Source organism: Blennius ocellaris, assembly GCF_963422515.1.
Source record: "Blennius ocellaris genome assembly, chromosome: 10".
NCBI classification, from domain to species: Eukaryota; Metazoa; Chordata; class Actinopteri; order Blenniiformes; family Blenniidae; genus Blennius; species Blennius ocellaris.
Genome location: NC_137659.1, coordinates 2,010,444 through 2,030,641, shown reverse-complemented (window position 1 = coordinate 2,030,641; position 20,198 = coordinate 2,010,444). Strand labels below are relative to the sequence as shown.

At 46.6% G+C, this 20,198-nt stretch overlaps 1 protein-coding gene across 2 annotated transcripts; it reads right to left on the bottom strand.

The window, feature by feature from the left end:
• Nucleotides 1-524: 524 nt before the first annotated feature.
• Nucleotides 525-18,962, bottom strand: wdr33 (WD repeat domain 33). 2 transcript variants are annotated; one of them, XM_080504040.1, is made up of 21 exons: nucleotides 18,797-18,962; nucleotides 14,240-14,458; nucleotides 13,117-13,185; nucleotides 12,777-12,881; nucleotides 12,041-12,136; nucleotides 10,761-10,912; nucleotides 5,024-5,121; nucleotides 4,802-4,928; nucleotides 4,558-4,712; nucleotides 4,390-4,468; nucleotides 4,194-4,304; nucleotides 3,946-4,040; nucleotides 3,765-3,851; nucleotides 3,554-3,693; nucleotides 3,328-3,483; nucleotides 2,373-3,176; nucleotides 2,228-2,285; nucleotides 1,849-2,146; nucleotides 1,435-1,592; nucleotides 1,179-1,358; nucleotides 525-1,077 (listed from the first exon to the last, which is right to left on the bottom strand). In XM_080504040.1, the coding sequence occupies exons 2-21, from the start codon at nucleotides 14,441-14,443 to the stop codon at nucleotides 926-928; spliced, it is 3,324 nt and encodes a 1,107-aa protein (XP_080360166.1). In that variant the 5' UTR covers nucleotides 14,444-14,458; nucleotides 18,797-18,962; the 3' UTR covers nucleotides 525-925. The 2 variants fall into 2 exon arrangements, with proteins under 2 accessions (XP_080360166.1, XP_080360167.1); XM_080504041.1 differs by having other exon boundaries at nucleotides 2,373-3,173.
• Between the last annotated feature and the right edge of the window lie 1,236 nt (nucleotides 18,963-20,198).

Genomic DNA, 20,198 nt, shown 5'->3' with positions numbered 1-20,198 from the left:
CATCAGCTGATGACCTCGCCATAACACTGACACTAAACAACCTACAGCAGGGATGTCCAACCTCAGTCCTAATGACGGCCTCATTATTGGGCTTTTTCACAGCCTTTGTGATGACAATAGATTCAGGTATGCTGAAGCAGGGCGAGAACTAAAACGTGCAGGACAGGGGCCCTCGAGGGCCAGGGTTGGGCTCCCCTGACCTACAGCATGAGGCCAAAACCAGCCCACAACACACTGATTTAAAAAAAATGAATATAAATTCTTAACTTTCTGGGACAATCACTGTATTTTGCACCAGGTTTCATTAAAATTGTTTTGAGTATCGTGGTGGCACAACTCTAGATGAAATAGGGCCGAACGTTGCTCCTGAACTGAAATGTTCGACACGCCTGGACAAAAGGTAATACATTTTGTAATTTGATGAAACGTGCATGTGGATGTTTCACATCTGTAGTCGGGTTTTCAACAAGTCACGCCAGAAAAATACAAACAACCTTTATTGAAAGAAAACAAAATAGCCTGTGTCAAACTTCTAATCAGATGATCTCCTGCTGTGTGGGCGGAGCCTGGGTAAACCAGATTTCACCCATTTCTTTTGGGGAAGAAAAGAAAAGAGAAAAAAAAAAAAAAAGGACAGCCTCCGTCCTGTGATGACAGTTTGAAGTGAGAATCTTTATTGTCAACCTCAGTGGAATCGGTGAATACACAGAAACATAGAAATCTGTTACGAAGTGGATCAAAGAGAGACGCAGGTACAAACGGCAATGATGAGTCTCTACAGTATTTTACACCAAAGTCTCTGCGACCCGTCGGCTCGGTCGTGGGCTGCTCCGTCATCGGAGAGCAGCTTTCTGCACGGCGCCACAGACCCGAAGCGTGGAGAGTCCGGAGGAACCAGCAGGAGAGCGGTTTCCCTGCGCGGGGACTACCGGCCCCGCGCGCCCCCCCTCGGCGCTCCTCTCGGCGGCGGTCCTCCTCTCCGGGGGCCAGGCCCCGGACCTCCTCCGGGACCCCAGCCGCCTCGCGCTCCACGACCGGACGGCCCGTAACCGCCGTCGTCTCTCTGGGCGGGACGGCCTGCAGGAGGCGCCACACAGGGAAAGATCGAGGGTGTGACGTCGTGTCCCTGAGCAGAAGTCAGGTTTTAACAGCGTGACGTTTTTTTTTTTTTTTTTTACCTCCGTCTGCTCCTGCCGACTCTCGCTCTCTGGGGTCTCCTGTTCCGGGACCGTCCTGCCACGGGCGCTTACGGGGGGGCAGGGACGCCATGTCCATCCCCTGCATGGACGAAGGCCGATCCCGCCCGGACATGGACGACCCATCGTGCATCTGCTGCCCGTCCCGATAGCTGTCGTGTCCTGCAGACGGAGGCGGTGTGAGGTGAGCCGCGTTTTAATAGGCGAGACGCAAACGAAGGAGGCGCAGACTCCTCACCTCCTCCCCTGGTTGGTCCTCCCCCCCGCATGGGCCTCCCCCGGCCCCCGGCGTCCCAACCCCGGCTCATCTCCTCCGGACCGTCGTAACCTTCCTCCTGGCCACCGTACTCGTCGTAGCTTCGACCTCCCGTCCGCCCGGGACCCCCGCCTCGGAACCTGAAGCGGGAAAAAAAATTAACTCCGATCACACAAATCGTAATCGTGACAATAACCATGTCGACCACACCAGCTGAAATCTCGTGAAATATTGGTCGTTTTTTCACATCCTTGCTCAATAAAGGTGAACGGAGTAGAGGAGAAGCGGGTCCTCATCCAAGATGGCAGCCATGCTAATTCTGTAGTTCCGTTTCACACCGACTCGTCGAAGGTAAAACTTTTAATAAACGCAAAACAAAACTAAAGCAGGTCTCACCTGTCGTCCCTGCGTCCTCTGAACTCTCCATCATTGAACCTGTCGTCGGACCCCCAGCCCCCTGCGCCCCCTCCGCCGCGGTGTCCTCCCCCACGGTGGCCCCCTCCCCCGCCCTGGTAGCCCGGCCCGGACCTCCAGCCCTCCTCTCCTCTGCTGTGGCCTCCGTCGTAGTCCTGCGGCCCACGTCGGCCCTGCTGATTGTCCCCCCAGTACGGCCCCGAGCCCTGCTCCGCCCCCCCGTGGCCCTGTCGGTCGGTGGGGCCCATGTGGTGATTGGGTGGTTGGCTCCGAGGGTCACCTGGATGAGAGATGTCAAAACTGGTTATTATAACAAATTCTAATCCTCTCGGTTCCAGCGGAAACGTTTCGGCCGTCTTACCTTTGCTGTTTGGCCCCTGCTGCCCCATCCCGTGCATCATGGGCCCCGAATTCTGCCCCTGTGTGCAACGGATCAGGATTAATTCTAAAAAAACTCAGCACCAACCGAGACTAACTGGATCGACTGTCACTCAAAAGGAACTCACCTGATGCTGCATGTAGGGGGGCCCTTGCATGTTGCCGGGGGGCCCCTGCATGCTGCCTGGAGGGCCCTGCATGTTTCCATGTGGTCCTTGCATGTTACCAGGGGGCCCTTGCATGTTTCCATGTGGTCCTTGCATGTTACCAGGGGTCCCCTGCATAGTCCCATGAGGTCCCTGCATGTTCCCTGGGGGCCCCTGGATATTTCCCGGGGGTCCATGAATCCCTCCTGGAGGCCCCTGCATGTTGCCCATCCCATAGTTATTGGCCATACTGCCATGTGTCCTGGAAGGGGGCCCCATCATTCCACCCTGCACTGGACCCTGGGGGCCCATCATGTTCCCTTGAGGGGGCATCATGCCTCCCTGGGACGGGGGACCCTGAGAATCTCTTGGACCCATTCCTCTTGGAGGTGGTCCCATCATTCCACCAGGAGGCCCCTGCATCCCTCTGGGCCCCATGCCGTGAGGTCCTTGGGGTCCCATGTTTCTTGGAGGGCCTGGATGTCTCTGCATTCCCTGGGACCCTTGCATGTCCGGTGGCCCCATCATGCCCTGAGGAGGCCCCTGGTGAGACTGTGGCCCAGAGGCTGGTCCCATCTGTCCCGACATGAACGGCGGCTGCATGGGGGGGCCCATGTTGTTGGGCATCTGCTGTGGAGGCATGTTCGAAGGAAAGCCCTGCTGGCCGGGAGCCATGGGACCACCGGGACCTCCGGGGCCGCTGAAGGGGGGCCCAGAGCCTTGTCCCTGCGGGGGGCCCATGTTCCCGTCCGGGCCCATCTGGCTCATGCGCTCCATCTTCATCTGCTGCAGAGAGACGGAGACGCGTCACGACAGTCCAGTGACAAGTTCTGGACACTCAAACGGAGGCGGTCGTCCAAACTCGACATCTCAACCACAGTTTCGAAAAAAAACAACCACCACCACTTCATGGAACCTTGAACGAAGGGACTCTCACCTCCAGCAGCATGGGGTTGGTGTACTGCAGAGCCGCCATCTCCTGCTCAATGTCCGCCTGAGACCGCTTCTTCATGTCCGCCTTCTGCTCCACCTTGCGGTCTTTGGACATCTCTCCAGACGGAGGCATCATGGGCACTTTGTTCTCGGCCCAGGCCTGCACAAAACGGCATCGTCTCAAGTCTGTCCCCGCGAGACCTGCTCAAAACGCCGCAGTGACGAGTTACCTGCTGAAACTGCGCCGGGATGGGTTTGGCGTACGGGACTTTCTTCTGAGGGACCTTCTTGGCGTCTTTGCCCATGACCTCGTCCATGCCCCAATCCAGCCCGGGGATGGACATCTCCACCTCCGGAGCCACCTCTTTATCTGGAGACAGCGTGTGAATGAGTGGGCCGCGTACAGATCCCTGTGGGACGCCTCTCGGAAATCACACTTACTGCTCTGCTCCTGCTCCATGGCGGCCTTCAGCTGCTCGGGGATGCCCATCCCGGGTATGGCGGCCATGCTGTTGGGCTCCATGTCATCTGAAACAGACCGAAAAAAAAAAAAACGGCGCGGTCAGCTGTGGGTGGAGGAGGGGGTGGAGACATCCAAACACCTTGTCCCCGTGCGTCTTACCGTACTCCACGCCGTCCTCTGACATGCCGGGCAGCAGGTTCAGGTTGTACCGGTCCCTCATCTTATCGCCCGGTCGGTTCCTCGTCCAGAATTTGCTGGAAAAGAGACACGAGCTCATTCGACTCAGGGGGAGCGTTGGCCGTCACGCAAAAGCTGCAGCACCGCACATTTATTTTGAATCAAAGCTAAAAAAAAAAAAAAAAAAGCGCAATATGTCAAGGGAGCAGGGTGGATTTCTCCTCGGGTACCTGGTGTGGTCGTTGGAGCCGGAGCAGAGGATGTGACCCAGCGGGTGCCAGGCCAGACTCCAGATCATCCCCTCGTGGGCCATCTCCATCCCGCCGACCTCCTTCTCCACCCTGAAACGGCAGCAGGCGTGTTGAGGAAGTGCCCTGCGGCACGCGGTTGCCACGCCGTCCTTGTCCCTCCGAGCGACGGCCTTACCCGGTGTGCCAGAAGAGCAGCGAGCCGTCGGAGCCTCCGCTGGCGAACAGACCCTCGTGGACGGGATGCCAGGCCACCGCTGAGCACAGGGGACAAAGGACACGTGATGACTCGTCCCCGATTCAAGCCGAGTCCGGGGGTTCGCCGCCGTCCCTCCCCCGACCTCACCTGTGGCCTCCTTCTTGTGTCCCCTGAAGACCTGCAGCTCCTCCTTGAGGTTCCTGATGTCGAAGAGTTTGCACAGGTGGTCCCGGGACGCCGTCAGCAGCCAGTTTCCATTCAGGTTCCACTTCACCTCCATCACAGTGTTCTTATGGGCGTGGCTGAGGAGAGAGGACACCGTAATCACACGGACGTCTCGACGCGCAGTGGGGGGGGGGGGGGGGGGTGAAATGTCTCACGGGGAACTCACAGCGTGGCCAGACTCTGTCCCGTCTTCGGGTCCCAGAACTTGATGGGCTGCTGGCTGTCCTTGCTGCCCGACACCACCAGGCCTTTGGTGGGATGCCAGTCCACACACTTCACGTCGGCACCGTGACCTGCGAGCAGAGAAAACCCAGGGTGAGCAAATCGCCCAGCGGACAATTTGTAGACGACCGGTGAGGAGGCGGCCGGCCGGCCGGCGTCACTCTACCTCGGAGGATCCTCTCCTCGTGGCAGCGCAGAAAGTCCCAGATCCGAACCGTGCCGTCGTCCGAACAGGTGGCAAACTTGTTATCTGTGGGAGAGAAACTGGGCGGGGGGGGGACAAGACGGAGGTAGTCAGCGTGGCGTCCTGAAGTGAAAGAAAAACTTCTGAGAAGCGGCACCGATTGTTTTTACCGAGCCACCAGACAAAGATAGTAAGTGACCCGATTGATAATCTAGTAAAGATTGAGAAGTTCTTCCATTTTCTAAAGAAACACGACGCAGCAGGAGACTGTATGCAGGTGCGAAACACTGTAGATAAATCAGTAAACACAACTAACAAAACAGCGCTCAGTTCTACAAACAGTCTACTAAATGTGTAAATAAAACCCACCAAAGTCTCGGCCTATTGAGAAATAGGTTAAAAGTGACTATTTCAAATGATCACTATCACACTGTGACGTGTCGATTAACATGTTCGTCTATTGAAACTTTTCAATCAACCATAACATTATGACCAGTGACGGTGAGCACTCGGAGGGACGTGTTGGGGCAGCGAGTGATCGTTTGCTGAAGCGGAAAAAAAAGCAGCGAAATAAGAGTTTAGCAACTCGATGACGATCCGACCGTATTGGACAGACGATTGGGTCAGAGCGTCTCCTAAACTGCAGCTCGGCAGGCTTTAAGGGTGTGTCGGCGGCACAATCGATCAAAAACTGTCCAAAGAAGAAAGAGGTGGGGTGATGATGAATTCGCGGGTCGTTGGGACTCCCAACGGGGAAAATCCCAGGACGATAGAGCTCGTTTCGAGATGTTTAGATACGACGGGACACCCTCGGGGGTGTAGAGGAGCTCACGCCTCTCAGGAACACAACGGTCAGAACGTTATGGCTGAAGCGTGTAGTTCTGTCGAGACAAATCTAAATGATCAGTAACTTAAACGTGTTTGGATCATGTGAAGCTTTTTATACGTCCGCTCATATTTTCCAATAATTAAAGTGAAATTTGAGATTTTTTTTTTTTTTTACAAATGAACATTTCAGTTTTTTCTAAATGATCTAAAATGCTTTTCCTATTGTTTGTCAAATAGAGGTCAAAATGTGTGAAATCATGTGGTTTATAAATGGTCAAACAATGTAGAGAACGTCTCATGAATTTTTTTTGCAAGCAGCTGTAATCTATAAAACATTCTGGGCTCCATTTCCGTCTGGAAGCCTGTGAACTGAGGAGGCGGGATGTTTTCCAGGCTCAGGGACTCTCCTGTCGCCCTTAACCTTTGACCTTCAGAGCAGGTACACCAGGTCACGTGAGGAGAAGACTTCTCACCAGGTTTCCTGATCCACTAAACCCAGTGATTTCCCCTCCCTGTTGCCCGGCACACAGCTCCCCCTGCTGGACAACCACTGGAAGTGCAACAGCAGGTTTCACTCCATACAATGGGCTTTCACTTCTTCCAACCTTTCAGGAGAAAGTTTCTTTTTCTGCCCATGAATGCTCAATGAAACTATTAGTACTGCGCATTAGAAGCACTTTAATTGATCCTGATGCAGACAAGTTTCAGAAAATCACTTTTGTTGAAGACTTAAAAAGTTTTAACATGCAATTGCATTGTCAAGAGGAGGAATGTTGACTTGTAAATTGGAGGGAAAAAAATCCTACTGAATCTATTTCTAGTTATCAGATTGAATGCATCTACTTCCTGGACGGCTATATTTCCATGTGCTTGACAAATTTTTGATTTTTTTTCCCCAGAAAGAAATAAACATCTGCGATTTATACAAAAATAAATAAATAAATAAATAAAAATTCATGTTTTACTGCTGTCAAAACGGTTCAGCTTCAGTTTCATCTAGAAAATAAAAAACAAGATAGCATGTACGCTGGAATATGGAACCTTTATGACCAAGAGGCATTTTTGTCTTTTTCCACTAACCCATACACACACACATAACTATATATATATATATATATAGTTTTGATATACGTGCACAAGTTGCATCTTATGTTGCTCCAATTAACTTTCAATGAAAATTTTGTAAACATTTCATTACATTTTCAGCAGTTTCGTGTGGATTTTAGCAGTTTCAACTCATTTCTTCTGCATTTTTGAGACATTTTCCTAAACCGTTTTGACTTTTAAATAAGTTTTCCTTTTTCCCCCCTTTCTTTTACAAACACTAGTAATTGTAGTGGATTTTTTAAAAACTGTTTTTCTTGTGCTTTTTTTTTAAGGGCTACAAAAATGACCAATTTGTGACAATAAAAACATGTTAAAATGTTAAATTCAGGAATAATTTGGTGAAAGTTTCAGGGAGCCGAGGATTGCAAGACAAAAAATGACGCGCCCGTCGTTTCAGTGGAGACGCAGCTTCAATTGCAGACAAGGAATTCCACTTTGCGAAGCTGCTGGGCCACACCCATACGTGAATTCATCGCGCCCGGTTGCATTTTCCCCTAATTTAAGTCAGAACCTCAGCGATTTCAACCTGCGACATTCTGGCTGATGGACCTGGAACCGGAGAAGCGCGAGATCGACACGGTGGACAGAAGAGTCTCGTGTGAGGGGTGAACCACATTTCATCTGACCTGCACCTTCTCACAAAAAAAAACGCAAACCTGAACAGAACAGGAAGTCACAGGTGGCTGGATTTAACACCCGAGTGCAGAGTTCAGATAATAAAGACGTCCACAGTGCAACAACATGACCGGAGGTTTCCACTGGCCTTCCTGTGGATTCAACTCACAGTTTCTTTTTTTTTTTTTTTTTAAGATGCTTTCGTAGGAGCAAAGTCACTTGCGTTTGTGCCGTCATGCACAGATTTCAATGTGTGTCAACATTTAAGGGACGATCTGGGAACCCGGAAGTGTCGTCGCCTTTAAAAGAGGATTTCACTCGAGGAAAACGGCAACAGAAAACCAAAGACATCCCAGTGAGAGAGGAGACCCGGATCCTTGTAGGCGTGCACACGTCTCACACACACATCTGTGTTTACACAAATGGATCCTACTACACAAACACACACACTACTTTGCTGCTGAGTCATAAAAACAGATGGCGCAGGCCTGATGCTGAGGTGTGTGTGTGTGTGTGTGTGTGTGTGTGTGTGTGTGTGTGTGTGTGTGTGTGTGTGTGTGTCGCCCACGAACTGAAGCCTGCCAAGACCCTCAAACCCACTCAGACACGTTTTATTAGGACTGAAATTATCAGTGATTTACTGTCGGAAACGCCAAATGAGCAAAACCACTTGATGATTCTGATTCTGTCAAATTAAAAAGTAGATCAATGCGTCTTGACCCTCGACCTGAGAGGACGTGTTGAGGGGAGTTTCTCTCACTTCTTGCGGTTTTTCTACTACGTCGGGATCACGGGCGAGGGAATTAAAAGCTTCTACTCTTGACACCCGAGGTCTGGAACCTGCGGCTCTGGAGCCAACATGTGGCTCTGTAGCGCCGCTGTTATGGCTCCCTGAAGCAGTCAGATAATGAAAATAATAAGGAAAAAAAAATAAAGAAAATCAGCCAAAAAGAGCTAAAATGGCAAAAAAAAAAAAAAAATTTAAATAAAATGCCAAAATGCCTCAAAACAGTACAAAGAAAATAACAAATTTTTCCAATTCATTATTTCTGAAAGTCAAATTAGCAAAGAAAAAAGAAAAAAAAAACATTTATCTACAATAGCTTAAGTACAAAAGTAGACTCAAATGAAAAAAGATAAATAAATCAAGCAAAACGTCGTCAAAACGGCTACAAAAGCTTAAGCTGACAGCCAAAGCAACTAAAATAGCCAATTAAAAAAAGATTACAAAAATAAAAATCCTTGACTAAAATAATGACCCCCCCCCCAAAAAAAAGAAACCCCAAACCCTCCACTAAAACGACACACAAAACAGGTGTCTGATGTTCTAAATCGTAGTCATGAAATGTTTTCTAAAAGTTAAAAATTGTGGCTGCAAAAAAAAAACAATTTTTGGGGTGGAACGTTGTAAAATATAAGAAAATAAGAGCAATGGTCCGACCTCTCGCTAAATCAGTCAGAATAGATTTCTACTAACGGATAAAATACCTCCAATTAGAAAAAAACCAAACTGTGTGTGTGTGTGGGGGGGAGAGAGAGAGAGAGAGAGAGGGCGAGAGGGAGAGAGAGAGAGAGAAATACACAACAACAGAGGGTTTTTATCTCTGTTGCATTTCGTTTTTTGCCGAGTAGGAAGATTTCTAAGCCACGCAGTCCAGCAGCAGGGCGGCTTTACGTGACGCACCTGAACGCACCGCTCGCGGCCGTCAGCTGCCGGAGCTCCGGACCATGGAAAGCAGCACGAGACGAGGGCAGGAAGAGCAGAAATATCACTTTTAGGGGGGAGTTTTGGAGAAGCAGAGGCTGCGTCACTGTATAAGCCAAGTTCAAAGCGTGAGGGGAAAAAAAATAGCGGCTTATAGTCCAGAAATAACGGCGGCTAAAGTAGCCAAAAAACACATAAAAATCACTAAAGCAGTCAAATATAAAGGGGAAAAAACCTCTAAAAAGGGCTGCAAAAGTAAAAGGTGCTGTAATAAAGTAGTTATGACACTTCATGAATGAAACATGCAAATGTTTTTGTTTTGTGGCTCCAAACAAATTTTACTTGGTGGAAAATCACAAAAAAAAATCTGTTTTGGTCATGAAGGCTACATGTTCCCTCCTACTGGTTCTCGTTTCCTCTTTCTCTGCGACAATCAGCTCACCCGGCAGATCACTGCCGTCGGGATGTGTCCGGGACACTGAGCCCCCCCCCCCCCCCCCCCAACCAGGTCTTTGTGCTGAACCAGACCTGAGCTCCATGTGGCTTGTCGTCATAAATCAAATCAGTTACAGTGCATCGTGCTGCATGCAGAACTTTATTACACTCGATTTTGTTCCCTCATCTCACACTTTTATTTACTTAACGTAAAATAAATAAGTGTTTACAAGGCAAAACACTGGGCTAGTAGTCCCATTGAGTCTCAGTGCTAATCCTCCATGCGGCAGTTAGTAGCTAAGCCAACGGTCTGCCTCTGGTGTGAGAGTGGACTCGTGAGGAATGTGGATTTTTTTTTGTCCACCTTCGGCGTCGGCTGGTGTGAGAGGCTGGACCGGCAGGAGATCATCAGCAGTAAAGACTCGGGCGTCTCGCTCCGACCCGCCGCCGCTGGTCTCAAACACTAAACTGACCCCCCCCAAGACTTCAAACAAAAAAAACCTCCTCTGCCTGCTCGGAGAGCCACGAATGTCCAGTAAACAAAACTTTTTAAGGGTCAAGAGGGAAAGGGGGGGGGGGGGGGGCGGGGCTTCAGGGGTGTTTAAAAGGTCTGTGTTTCAGGTGCAGACGTTGAGATTCAAACCTTTATTTAAACCTGATCCGTCTTTATTCACTTTATTTACTTTATTGGTCCCTGCTAAAACTTTATTGCTCCACAGTGAAAGCGGGCCTTTATTGATCTCCTCCTCCTCCTCCTCGCCGCCGCCCAAAGCACCGGGCCTACCCAGACCATTTAGTAATGTGTGATCGATGACTTTATTCAAAACATCAACCGTTGTTTGTGTACACAGAGAGAGACTGCTCAGAAGGAAGAATATCAACAACAGATCACTGCAGTGTTGCGACAGCACACACTTACATCTGCCATCAATCGACCACAACAGACACGACAGGTGGCGCCCCCCTGTGGCGGACAGAGAGCAGCGCAGACTGGCCTGAACTACAGAGAATGGGAGATTGGGTATAAACCTGGCTTCTCTAATGGCCTCCTTGTGAGCCTGGAACATCTTGACGTTGTTCATGTTGGACTGCCAGTACTTGACGTAGCCGCCGTGGTCCGCCGTCAGCATCCACATGTCGTTGTGCGACCAGGTCATGGCTCGGACCGGACTGTCGTGGGCCTGCGGGGGGGAGGGGGGAGGGGCAAGAGGGAGGAGGGGGTGAGCATCTGTCAGTACCGGACTGAAAAAAACACATTTCAATCGGTTTAAGTGGCTCGTTTTCAGCGAGACGCAGGAGTCAGTCCTCTGTACGTCAGTCTTTCAGCAAGTCGCTTGGGAAACGTTTGGCCCACAGCTCAGTTGTTTTATTTTGAAATGCAGATCGGCAGAGAAAAGCCGAAGCCAGACCCAAAAGATGCCGCGAGACAAAATGCTCCCGGGTGCCTCAAACGCAGGACTGATGCTACAGCTAATGCTAACGCTATATATAGACAATATAGATATGACTGAAAGTTCACATGTACATTGGGACCATGATTAAGTTAACAGATTAAAAAAAACAGTAAAAAGACAAAAAAATTAATGTTTACAATGAACAACCATTTCTGTTACTTCTGTTTTGTTTGGTTTTTCTCCCGTATTACGACTGCTATGTTTATTCTTATTTTCTTTTCCCTCCTCTTTTTTTCTCCAGTTGCGTTTTTTTAAAAATGTGAATATATTTTTTGTATCACTGGTGTCTGGGGTAACCGCACGGGTTTTTAAGGGAGAGGCTAAAATAAGCCTCGACTTCAGCCTAATACCCATTTCGGTTGCAAGTATATTGTGGTGCACTTATACTTATACTGAAACTGTAACCGAAATAAACCATTCATATTAATACTTTAACAAACTTTATAGTGAGCAGGTCTGTTTTTATTCTTTTTTTTAATTTTTATTTCCTTTTTTGTTTAAAAGGCTGCGTTTCATATGAATGTCTAGGAATAAGTGTCAAATTATATAAGTTCAAAAACTCCTTGCATCATAAACATGAAATAACCTGGTGTGTCATTATCTTTTAGAAAGACGTTTTTGGTTTGAACAGTAGAAAAGCACACAGGATGCAGACGGCTCAAACGCTGCTGCGATCTAAGTGTAACTACGTCTGCCCGTCGCGGTTCGGTCGTCTTCTCAGTGTCGTTGAGTCGCCGTCAATCGTTCACTTGGTCACAAAGTCTAAACTAAAGCCACACAAGCACGTCTATTCTTCGCTGTTCAGCTGCGTCTCGTCTCCTTAGGGGCTTGTGTGAAGGGAGGAAGGATGTTTACCTGTAAAATGGTCTCGAAGTTGAAGGTGAGTCCGTTCCACAGAGTGAACTCTCCACTGGAGGCGCCGGTCACCAGACGACGGCCTTCAGGAGTCCACTGCAGAAACACAAGGAGACGGAGAGACAGAGAGAGAAAGAGAGAAAGAGAGAAAGAGAGAGAGAGAGAGAAGACAGTAAATCATCTATACTGAAGAAGGCGATGCAACACCATCGTCTCCTGAAGTCCAGCCAGACTGTTTACTGAACTTTATTCAGTCAACAACAACAATAATAATCTCAGTTCCACTCTGTTGTCTTATAAAGAAGAAGAAGTCTATTTTTTTTTTTTTTTTAATCACTGATCCACTTAAATTGACATGAACAAATTCACCCGACCTGTTAAAAGAAGTCAAAATTCAGAATATAAATTCCACTTTAAGGTGAAAGTTTGACTGAAATATAAACAACACTTTTAACCCGAACACCCCCAATTTTTAAGCATTTTTCACATTCTGCTCTACCGTCCCTTTACTTTTTATTTTGGTAACGTTAAAGCACCGAGGACAATCACGTCAATAAAGTTGGATTTTGACAATATATCTGATGTCTGCAGTCCTTTCTAAGTACATTGACAAAAACAAAAGTTGAAAATCGAATCAAAATTTGCAGACACACGATCAATAAAAGAAATCAGTAAATATAAAGCCCCCGATCTGATCGGGACGTCCCCAGTAATGGACGTAAACAAAGAGACTCACCCTGATGACGAACACGGGACACTTGACTTTGTTGGTGGAGGTGCGGACGAACTTGGTGGTGACGGCGTTCATCGGGTTGTTGAGCATCCCCACCGGAGGAACCAGCTGCACACACACACACACACACACCAAAAAGAGAAACCAATTAGAAATCTGCACAGACAAACTGGTTTTGTTGAACCTTGCATGGAAATTAAAGCCGAATTATGCTCATTTTGTTGTACTTAAATGTATAATATAGATTCTTTTTTTTTTTAACGACACGTAAGCAAAAACATTCCTGCTTCAACTTGTAGTTACGTGTGTGTGTGTGTGTGTGTGTGTGTGCGTGCGCACTCACATCGTTGTAGCATCCAGCGTCGGGTTGGATGGCCCTGAAGTCTCGGTTGTCTCGCTGCCACAGACGGTTCTGCAGAGAAAACAAACGGTGAGAACACTGAACTTTCACCTCGTAGTTCTTCTTATTCATAACGGCCACATGGAGGACACACTGTGGAAAAGGTTCAGGTGACACTCTACAATGAGGCTAAGCCACCCAGAGCGCAGTCCCGCTACAAAGAGTAGGGTAAAATGTAGGGTCGTGAACGACGCAGCGATGTAACGTCATTACGCAACAATAATGGCATGAAGAACGTAGAATCGCGGCTGCAGGTCATGACAGCGGATCAACTGGTATCTGAAGCCGGGAGCTTCCTGTACCTTTCACAGTAAAACTGACAATTCCAGGAGGTTCATTACAGACTTGTTGAGAGTGACGGAACATTCTAGTGAATTTTACAACAACTACAGGACATTGAAAGCCACACCACCACACTCATGGTTCTAACAATCCAGATCTCCAACATTTATCTTCCATTTTAATAATGTGTAGCAATAAAGGAGCTGAGAGCTGCAATGCATTATGGGAGTTTCTGTTTGTCATGTTTTAAATGTAATTATTGGGGGTTATGTTAGGTTTGTAGTGTTGCTAATAATTGTGTTGTGTTGTGTTTTTGTTGCTTAGTTCATGTAGTTTAGTTTATTAGTTGTAAGTTGTCAACCAGCAGTGAAGAAGGTTTTTGTGCGTCGTGTCGTCCTGGCGTGGTCTGCCGGTGGGACTGTCAAAATAAAAGCTTGCAGCTCTTTGGGTGTTGCGTTCAGTGTTAAACGTGACCAAATGGCTCTTTGAGCATTAAAGGTTGCCGACCCCTGAACTAGACCAACTTGCAGTAAATGCGGCTTTTCACTCCTCGTGACTTCACTGGCTGAGTCGGAGCGCCCTCTCCTGGATACGCTACGTTGCATTTCATTTGTGAAAAACAAGTTTGGCCAAAAGTAAGTTTCGGCCGATCGATCACCGACGTCCCTACAAAGGCTACACGGCGCCCATTAAATCCAACGGAAACAATTTCTTCGCGATTTCAAACCAAACAGCCCGACGGTCTATCGTGCGATCGGGGTGTCGGGGGGCGGCGGGCGAGTACCTCCAGGTATCGGATGACGGTGGGGTTGTAGTCGATGGTCTTGCGGTTGACGGCCTTCCTCATGCGCTTCCCGTCGAAGGTGAGTTGCTGCATGGCCTGCTGCTGGGCGAAGTCCGGCCTCTTGTAGAACACCTGCCGCGGCGCCTGGTGCTGGAAGCGCGGCATGTGGAAGAACCGCTGCGGCGAGCCGATGTCCGTCGCCATGGTGACCCGAGGAACCTGCGGGATGTCGGGACGATTAGGGCGCGATGCAAAAACAGGCTTCAGTCAGTCCCGCACCCTCCAATTCGACAAATATCCTTTATCTTTGACTCACTCGCAGATCAAACACTAATTAATTTTTAATCGTAACACAATTTAGTGAAAACAATCAATCAGGAAGGAAGACTTTTAGGTCATGATCGCCTCGGGGAAGACCTTCACTCAAGACATAAGAGCGGAAATGTGCATCAACAGGAGAAAAACAATGCAACAACACATAGATCACACGATTTAACAAAAATAGAGAAAAATAACAGCTTCAAGGTCCAACCAACACACGGACCATCTTCACCTGCATCAACTGTTATGCTGACTAATCATGTTGCAGGGGCAAATAAAAGAGAAAAAAAGGTCAATTTAAAGTAGCAAATCTGCTTAAATGGAAGGTTTAAGTCAATTTGCAGGATTCCTTTCAGAGGGAAATTCCTCTGGTTGAGAGTCTCTCCACACAGACTGCCTCACTTCATTGTGCAATCGGATCAATCACAGAAACGGATCACATGGAAAGTTTGATTGAAAGGGCTGAGATATTCTGAGGCTGATTCCCAGGAGTCTGCTGGGACACACATATTTTAAAGGTCCCACATCATACAGTTGCTTTCCAACAATTTCACATAGTTGTCAGAGGTCCAACAACATTTGTATTCAAATTTTCCCCAAATCCGGCCTTGGTCTTGGTCTTGAAGTTCAGCCAGTCTAAAAGTCCCTCTAGTGACTCCACTGAGAACAGGCTGTTTGTTTCTGTCCGCTCTCAGGGGGAAGACCAGTGCTGCCAGATTGGGAGGGATTCTGGCCAATCCCCAGTTCGCATTACTTTGTTCCCTTTATTTATATAAATGCAGTTTAATGAGTTTCTGCTGAGGTTGAGATTTGGGCTGGTTTTTATTGAGGTGCAGCAGATGCAGCTTTCCGGTACCATGCGCTCATGTTTATGGTAGATTTAATCGCAATAGCTTAAAAAAGTTGTTTTTTTTAACAAGACAATTTAATCAATTTGAACTCCTGAAGATGGTGAGTTAATAATACTGTATCTGAATATGTCACTTAGTTTGGTCGTTATGTGTCGTTACTACCAAGCAGCTAACACTCACTCCTGCTAACTGTATCAGTTTTTCATATTATACTCAATTTATTCAGTATAATCAGTAATCTCTAAGTTTGTATCTCCCTATTGGAGAGTCAAAGTGAGTATTTCCCTGAATGACATCATGAAGGGAAAGCTCTGAATGGCCTGTATTAACACACATTTGCTAAAGGGTGGAGCGAGTGAGTGAGCTGACAGACTTTCTTCACTTCGGGATCCTCATACAGGCTATGGGGACACTTTACTGTGAGAAAACCACCAGAGAGGGAATTTTCTATAATTTGGGAACTTTAACCAAAACAGTTCATCTTTTTTTTCCCTCCGGCCGGCCCGAGAACGATCCGTCTCTATGAGAGCCTGCTGAAATCGTCTCCAATCACTAAAAGCATTGAGCGGATTTCTACATTAAACAACACAGGCTGTCATCCGAAGCTGAGAAACACTTGATCTATTGTGACGGTTCCCGTTTTTGCTAAAAGTTTACGATCTGATGGCGGACATTCAGGTCCAGAAAAGAAGGAAACAGCATCTCAGACAACACGAGCTGGAGGAGTCCCACAACAAGTTCTCACTGGCTGCTCACCCTGGAACACTTTGAACACATGTCTTCAGCCAGACCGGTGAATCTAATGTTCAGTGATAAAACTAAATTCTGAGCTCAAAGCAGAGAAGCCAAATGTCGGCAAGAAACAAAAATATACACACATTCACATGGTCTTTAAATGCATACGAACGCACCAAAATGTCAAGACAGCAGAAAAATGACGTTTAAAAACGTTACGTCCGGGTTTCATTCAGCTTAGAAAGGAGGTACCGTCATTTCCGGACTATTGAGCGCACCGGAATATAAGCCGCACCCACAAAATTTAAAAAGGAATAAAAGAAAATGAAAAGCCGGAGTTACATGATGCACCTGAACGCATCACCAGTGTATCAGTGGCATGAAGCTCGTTAACCCTTAAAAGCGGCATCACTGTACAACTTGTTGAAAGCACAGCTGTTCAATCACAATCAAACTTTGCCAGTGACGTTAGGAGGCACAGTAGAAAGCGGTCAATAGATGCTCAAACTAGGGGGGGGTAGGGGGGGGGTCACATTGTGAATGTGGGAGAAATATTGATTCTACACGTCGTGCAATCGTGACACAATGTCTCCTCGAGGCACAGAAATTCAACACAGGTGCTAAACTAATTGGTTTTACATTACAGTGAAGTCTACAAACACTAAGTTTAAATCAGGTGTGTCAAACATACAGCCCGATCCGGCCTGCAGGACTGACTAGTGTGAAAATGAAAAAGAAAATGTGGAAATTAAACTTCACTTCTATTGCTTATATATGTACTTCGAATTTGAGTGTTTTATGAAGAGTAATAGAAAGAGCACAACACTGAGAAAACAATAAAAGCTCACTAAACGTTTATGATGTATCGCCAAAGAAAACTTGAAGATAAAAAAAACCCAAAAAACAAACATGTTGCAGGCTGCAAAACCCACAAATTGGACAATTTTGTCATAATTCTCTGTATTTTGCACCAGGTGTCACTGTTGAAAGAAAGCCTGACGCTGACAGGGGTTGTTTCAACTTGTTTAGGTAATGTAAAAAGATCAAATACATGTAAACCTTTTGGTAGGATAATCCAAAAAAAAAAAAAAAAAAACAATAAACATTAATAGCTGAACCAGAAAAAGCGACTGTATAGCCTCTTTTCCACTGCACAGAATGTGACGGAGCAATAAAGCCTATCAGACCCAAATCTGTTGCGCGTTTGTCCAAACCAGAGGGTACGGTTCAAATATAGGCGGGATTGTGAGCGCCGCAGATATGCGACATCGCAACAGTGGTCTCAGCGGGGGGGGGGGGGCGACCCGGGCTGCATGAATCCTCTGTTGCACTGGTTATTTTATGAACACGTTATACAGCCGTTGAAATATTGACATATTGCGGGTGTGTCATAAGAGGGACATAAATCACTGACCAACCGGCAGACGGCTGCGATTTCCTTCTCCTGCTGGGACCCGTTCTGTGATGCTGGGTACCCCAACGGAAAGGTGACGAAAACAATTCTAACTCTTTGACTCGGGCATTTCGGTAAACATCCACAAATTTTGCAGAGGGAATGTACAAAAAACATGAGCCGGCACATTCTGTGCAGTAGAAACGGGGCTGATATGACAAATGAGTTGGTTTACATCAAAACTGATTGAGTTGAAGTGGACTGTGATACATTTAGATTCATTACGGTGTTTTGAGTTCAATTATAAGGCCACTTTATCATGTTCCTATACATCAGATGTTATTTATACATGGATCCTAATGAATCATACCTCCTCTGGTCTGCATGTCAGCAGCAGGTTCGAAACAAGACTCATGATGTCGTTTAAGTCGATCGTCTGTTTTTGATATGAAATACATATTTATATCATGATGAATATCCACTCATTTGTACTCTATTGCAGTGGCATCTTTAAATAAAGACACATATCACCATTTTATTTGAGGCGATCACACCCGGTGCTTATCATTTATTATTCCTATTTTAAATGCCATCTACAAAGACTATCCCCACAGTCACATGGACATCTTAACAATGAGAAATGCTGGAAATGAGCATAAATATTAAAATGTATGGGCTTGGTTAAACGTACACAGGACTTCACAGGAAGAGATGATTCTATAAGAGTTGACAGGCTTCCGTGTAGTGATTCTTACAGCTTCTCGGAGCTCATTTACAGCTCAGATCTGAGATGTTTTGGGGTTTTCTTTTATTTTTCATCAACATGTTCCACGAGGTTTCAGCGGCTAACGTGAAGCTCCCTTTCACCTCCTGTCGCCTCAAACACCCTCACAAACGTCAACACTGACGCTTTAATAACCTTTTAACAGTAACTCGGTGCATTTTCAGCGCAAACCTCCCACGGACGGTTTAAATCCGTGATGATGTTGTCGACGCTACAACGGCAGGAAGTAACACTTTCGCCCTTGCTAACATGCTAACAGTTAGCAGCGTGGGCTCCCTTGTAAACACGAATCTGCCTTTATATCGACTTCGGTTAACGGGGAGCGTGTTGTTAAACTTAATGTGGACACCGCACGCTTGGAGGGGATTTGTGGAGAGTGTTCGCGGACGGGTGGTTTTGTTTGTTATCCGGAGTTAAATGGCGGCCGGCAGCTCGTCGGAACAAGAGCGCGCCGCGGCGGAGTCCGTACTCACCGACTGTCTTTACAGCAGAGGGAACTATCTAGCTGTCATGAATGGACTCTATTCCTCCGTTACGCTTTTAACTGGAGAAATATGCAGCTCGCGGACTTTAATAAACTCAAATATAAGCAGGTTGGTCACTTTAGCCACCAGCCGCTTCCATTATGACGGTTCTTCTTCTGGGCCTGTAGACGTATGAGAGTAGAGCGTGGTTTTCGATTGGAGCAAATGTAGCTGCCTTGGATGCCATCTTGGATGAGGACTCGTATCGCCTGCAGGGCATTCATATCAAGTCTTTGTACAACTAAATAAATTCAACCCACTGTTTAAAACTGAGTTTTATAATGTTGTGTTGCAATGTGAATATTATATACGGTTGTCATCTGTGTATGTAGTTTAGTTATCTCATGCAAAAATGTCATGTATCCTAGCTATATGTATTTTGTTTGTCACACAACAAACAACTTTGAAATTGGTCAAAATTAATTAAATTATCATTGGTTTCTTAAACGGCAAAGATTATTCCCAGAAACCCAAGTGAACGTATTCTAAGCAAAGCGGGTCCCTCATCCAAGATGGCGATAACACTGAACCCGCTGGCGCGGTCTACTTATCCAATCTCTATGTTCTCGCTCCTCCCGCAAAGCATGCTGGGAGGATTCCAGGCGGGAAACAACGCTTAAAACATGCTGGGAAATAGAGTTCTCTTTTATTTATTCTAGTTTGATTTATACATCTTTCAGTGCATGAAACCTTAAATTTGTATTAAACGTTTTATTAATTTGATCTTTGTTTTTTGTCTTTCATCTATCAAATTAGAGGAGGTTGTGATGTATATCTCCATAATTAGATCAGATAATCTTTGTCAAATTATGGGACATTTTCACTCTAAATTTAATGGAATTATATTTTCTCACTAATATTTTCATAAAACATTTTAATAATTTTATCCTGTGTGTGTATATATATATATATCTTACCTGAACGTCTGAGAGCTCAAACCTTCTTAAATGAGTGCCTCATACAGAAACTATACAAATGGCAGGATCATTCAGTAGAAGTGAAGTTTATCACTGTGACAGTCTGAAATTTCCAGTTATTGCCAATTGTTTGAGCATCTAAATCAAGATATCCTCGGGGTCATCAGGGCAAAAACCTACATGCATGCAATGTCATGTCACAAGATGCCTTAAATATGACCCGAACATCCAGAACACCCGTTCATCTTTGTCTCTAAAACTCATCTTCACATGTGCAAACATAGTCTGCCGTGAAAGCGACTCTGAAGTTGCCTGTGCCTTGGCCGCCCATAGTCTAGTCGCTCGTTTCCCTGCTTTTTCTTCCACTTCTCCGGCCAGTTTTGATAGTTGCTGATCACCGCAGGCCAGGAGGACCAACTGTGAACAATTAGACC